Source organism: Zerene cesonia, unplaced genomic scaffold (genome assembly GCF_012273895.1).
Source record: "Zerene cesonia ecotype Mississippi unplaced genomic scaffold, Zerene_cesonia_1.1 Zces_u014, whole genome shotgun sequence".
In the NCBI taxonomy this organism is placed as follows: domain Eukaryota; kingdom Metazoa; phylum Arthropoda; class Insecta; order Lepidoptera; family Pieridae; genus Zerene; species Zerene cesonia.
The window spans coordinates 58,915-63,603 of record NW_024045144.1 but is presented as its reverse complement, the minus strand read 5'-3'; the positions used below and the strand labels follow the sequence as shown (position 1 = coordinate 63,603).

The 4,689-nt window shown below is 34.0% G+C and overlaps 2 protein-coding genes across 2 annotated transcripts in view; both read left to right on the top strand.

Annotated features, from left to right (window-relative positions):
• The first annotated feature begins 590 nt into the window (after positions 1 to 590).
• Positions 591 to 1,439, top strand: LOC119839393 (trypsin epsilon-like). The gene has a single exon (XM_038365665.1). The coding sequence runs from the start codon at positions 591 to 593 to the stop codon at positions 1,437 to 1,439; it is 849 nt and encodes a 282-aa protein (XP_038221593.1).
• Positions 1,440 to 2,604: 1,165 nt separating this feature from the next.
• LOC119839380 (talin-1) overlaps positions 2,605 to 4,689 on the top strand; it is a 50,905-nt gene continuing 48,820 nt past the window's right edge. The window contains exon 1 of the mRNA XM_038365648.1: positions 2,605 to 2,821. The gene's annotated coding sequence lies outside the window, so the exon portion shown is untranslated. The remainder of the gene's footprint in view (positions 2,822 to 4,689) is intronic.

Here is a 4,689-nt window from a genome sequence, read left to right as displayed (position 1 = left end):
AAGCAATGTTTAAATAAGAGGAAATATTACGACGTGGGACGTAGGAGTCGCGCACGCTTCGGCACGAATTGCATCAGCTCGCAACGGGGAAGTATCCCACCTCAACAGAACATGAGCGTGAAATAGTAGCATTCGAATGTTTGAGGCCTGATCCTTTGATGAGGCCTATATCCTTTTCCTAATCCCTTCCCAGTTCTTACTTCAATTCCTCTCGTTCATACGACATTAGAAATCCATGTTTAGAGGTGAAAGGTCTGCAAATGGCCTTACGTCTCTGCAAGTGTGCATGGACTTATTATTTATGGAAATAAAAAGTTAGCTGCTCAATCGACGGACTAATTTATAAGGTGTGAAATATTTATTCATTACAGTTTTTTTGAGACTATCATTACATTTTTGTAGATTATATTATACTATTGTTATTCTATATCTCGCATTTTTAAACACACGCGTCTTACCATAGAGCTTTTGCAATGTACAGATTATGTAAACTAAACGTCATAAATTGACAATCACATGAATTATAAGTATAATTCATGAAACGAATTTCAATGAAACCATTTTTCCACTCTATTCCTAGAAAATAGAATATGAAAGCAGCATGTATAATCCTAACGGCAATCGTTTTAGTCGCCATAATGGCCGTGTGCGTTATGGTAAAATTTGCAACAGAAATAACCGTGGAAGAGAGGAAACGGGACTACCTGCCTGGCGCTGGAGTCTACCATGTCGCTAAATCAATAGCTGTTATTTCTCTAAACGACAACAACAGTGTATCTATAGCAGAAAGGTTTCCATACGTGGCCGCCATCGCCAGGAACGCTTCCTCACAGTGGTCGTTCGCTTGTTTCGCCAGTGTTGTACTCGTGAAGTGGATCGTAACTTCTGCGCATTGCAGGAAAAAGGGCGCGACGCATAGAGTGCTGTTACTGCACGATTATGCGAGGAACATCAGTGCCTCATACCCAATTCTGTACTGGAGGATACATGAAAAATTTAACCCGAATAGCACGATGCCCATGTACGATATAGCAGTTGCAAAATTCAATATAGAGTTACCCACCACGCTACGCTCGTCGACATTTGACGAAAGGCAGGTTTTGCACTTCGACGCGAGCATTTGGAAGACCGTTTCAAGTATGGATAGGCGCGTCTATTTGATAAATGATTTCGACAGTTTCGAAATGAAATTCGCGCCAAACAGCCGATGTTATGAGAGCTTTGGCGTTCAAATAGACGAGAGTTTAATATGTGTAGACATGTCTGATTATGAGGATTGTTTTGTACATGAATTTGGACCTTTGTACTCGGGGGATAAGTTGGCGGGTGTGTTGGCACTCAAGCCACGAGATTGTGAAGTAAAACTAGCGATATTCACAAATGTTTCGTATTTTGCTACTTGGGTTTTGAAATTGACGCATACGACGTTTTATGGATGATATTCGTATAAAAATATAACTGGCTTACTTAAAGTTTTTTTTTTTAATTAATATACAACATACCTAGTATTATCTCATGTTTGATTTTACGCGAGAATTATGTAATGAATAAATCCGTTAAAAAGTCTTTAATTTCTAAATACAACATATCTGAATAGATAACGATATAGGCAAATTGACATAATATGTATTTTTAAATAGTTGAAGAAAATGTATGAATCCGGTATTTAAATTAAAAGAGGCAGAGGTAGAATGTTCGAAAATTTTGTAAAATTTAATATTATTCACGGTGATTGGTGGTTTATCCAGTATACGTCCGCATTCATAAAACTGATTTAGTGCGCCTGCTCGAATTGTCATAGCAATAAACGTGCCAAGTCTGAATGTAAGACCAAATAGGAAGGAAATATCAAATTTATGGGATTTTTTTGTTGATTATGCGTGTAGGTATTCATGTATCCATTAAACAGATGTTTAAATCCAGAGATAATATCTTTTTTAACATTTCTTATATCTAAAATCCAATTAAGAATCACACGAATGAGAGAATTTGGTTTCGGTCAGTTACGCATAATAAAATAATCTCTAAATTATAAAATAATATGTTCAAGAAACGTTTGAAAACTTGGAAAGTCCTTGTGTATTTTTATAGCACTGGATACTGGTTCGATTGCTCGCCTTGATTGTAAGCTTGAATTTTCTCGTGAAAGCGAATATGCAACTATATAAGTTACAAATTTTAGTGAACTAGATAATATCTACATGTTTTATATCCAAAATCATATTATCTATTTGTTAGATAATATTGATTACACAAATATTTGAACGATTATATATTTGAACGATTATATATTTAATTCATCATATTTTTTTAGCATTTTACTTAGTGCATTTATGTATGAGCGAGCGAATTCTACCTGTTTAGTACGTTATTGTATAAAATAGAACAAAAATAATCATGACTCAGACGTTCTCTCGTATTACAAAATTGCGCGAATTCGCTCTCTTGATTACGTACAGCTACAATGAATCAGCTGCGTTGGACAAAATCAATACTTCAGTTCTAATGTGGCAACTGCGGCTAAATTGACGCTATGCCGTTTATGAATTAAAACAAGTTACATCAGAGGACGCATTCCCTTATCTATTACTCACAAATATAATGAAATACACCCAATATTATGAACAGTGTGTTAATTAGCAAGCAAAATTCAATTAACACTAGTGTGAACTTAGCGTCGGGTGAAGAATTTTTCGAATTAATTCTGCGCTAGAGGGCGCAGTGTTCTCGTGATGTTGTTACATACTGAAGGGCGTGTGAGTGCTTGTGTTAAAAATTAAGTGTTTTGTGGTTTTAAAAGTCCCAAACAACCACTGAAACGGTAAGTAAACGAAGATAACGACTAAAATAATACATAGAGATAATAATAATGTTCATATCTTTATATGAATCGAGTACGAAATAAGAATCCATACATCTGTCTGATCAGACGTATAACCCGTCCAAATTTAGGTCGGGTCATTAGCGTTGCCGTTCCACTTATTCCCGTTCGACTTCATTTGGTCGGATTATATTCCCGCCATCTTGTATGGAGCTTTCAGGATTTCATAAATATATCGATCGAAAGCTGTATGTAACCTGGTATAGACATTATTTTAGTTTTGTATGGCGTTTTGGGCGTGGAAATCGATTTTAATTAATTTCTCATTCATTAATTTCCTATCGATTTATTATTTTGCATTGTTGACATTATACAAATTGAATATTTATTAGTGCTTTCGGTTTTAACAAGCTTTTAGTTGTGATAAAATTGCCATAAAATTGTTGTAAAAGTTAATTTTTCATGTATTTAGTTCGTTTAAACAATAACTAAATTTGTCATGGCCTTGCTAGCGCCTACATAAACCCATACAGTAATGACATCAGATTTCTAAATAGCACCAGTTGTGGAAAAACGAACGTTAAAAAAGGCTAAAAGTACATTTAGTTGTTACGTTAGAATGAGGGTCGCTACTTCCATTTGACTTTATCTTATAAGATTAATTTCCTTATCCATAACCTATATTTAATAATAACGTTAATCGTATGGTACTCACTCGTAAACGCTAGATTATGTAGGTATCATATGCTGTCTTAATTATATAAAATGGGACGAAAATCCCTAATGAGAATAGGAAGGTAAGATAATATTATAGGTTTGATACTGTTCCTAGTTTTTCATCTTCATAACTGAAAATTATTTGCAATTTTGACCAATTATATTTAACAACTTTCTAAGACCCAATTATTTATTTCCACAAAAAAATTCTCCGAGTCGAATCATAGAAACTAAATTATTTCAAGATCATTTACATCATGACTACATTTACCTTCTAACCGATCAACAAGGTTAAAAAATGACATAATGAATTGAATTAATTTTTTTTTGGAATCATGCTTCCATCATTTTCTATATTGGGTTTAAGTGTAGCATGTTTGTGTGTATGTATGTATGTAACTGTATACAGTATTTAAATCTACTATATGAAGCTGAAGAGTTTGTTTCTTTGTTTGAACACCCTAATCTATATATCTATCAGACTAATGTTAATAATTTTTAACTTTTGGGTAGGTGTGTGATCCCTGGGTGTTATAAGCTACATAAATTTACCATGTGTGAAGCCGGGGCGAACTGCTAGTTATGTTTAACACTCGTATATAGCTGATACTATGTGCAGCTTATTTTATACAAAACTATCAAAGGTAACAAACACTGTTGGTTATAAAATGTTATAAATTGTCTTATCTGATTATGTATATATATATTCTCATGTCACAATATTAGTTACCATACTCCTTCAAAACGGTTGTACTGAATCTCATTAAATTTTGTGTACATATTGGGTAGTTCTGAGTATCGGCCAACATCTATTTTTCATTCTCCTAAATGATAAGACAAAGGCAGAACGGCGTTTGCCGGATCAGCTAGTAATATTTAAATTCAATAACAAGACAATCCAATTAGTCACAGTAGTTTTAAACGATATCTTCCGGAAAGCTGGGCCAATTTACATAATTATTCTTCTGTGTAAAAAGAAGATTGGTAAACTACAGTTTATATAAATAAGGGTGTTCTGGCACAACAATATTTGTTGGACCAGATAGTGTAATATCTGATCTCATTTGGTATTTTATTTATTAACACGCTTTTATTAGCTTCACTTGTATGTTTGTATGTATGTAACTCACACCCGTTTTTCTCCCACTTCC

What these genes read in the sequence shown, in the direction of transcription:
- LOC119839393 (XM_038365665.1), top strand. Translation starts at nt 591, where the DNA reads ATGAAAGCAGCATGTATAATCCTAACGGCAATCGTTTTAGTCGCCATA.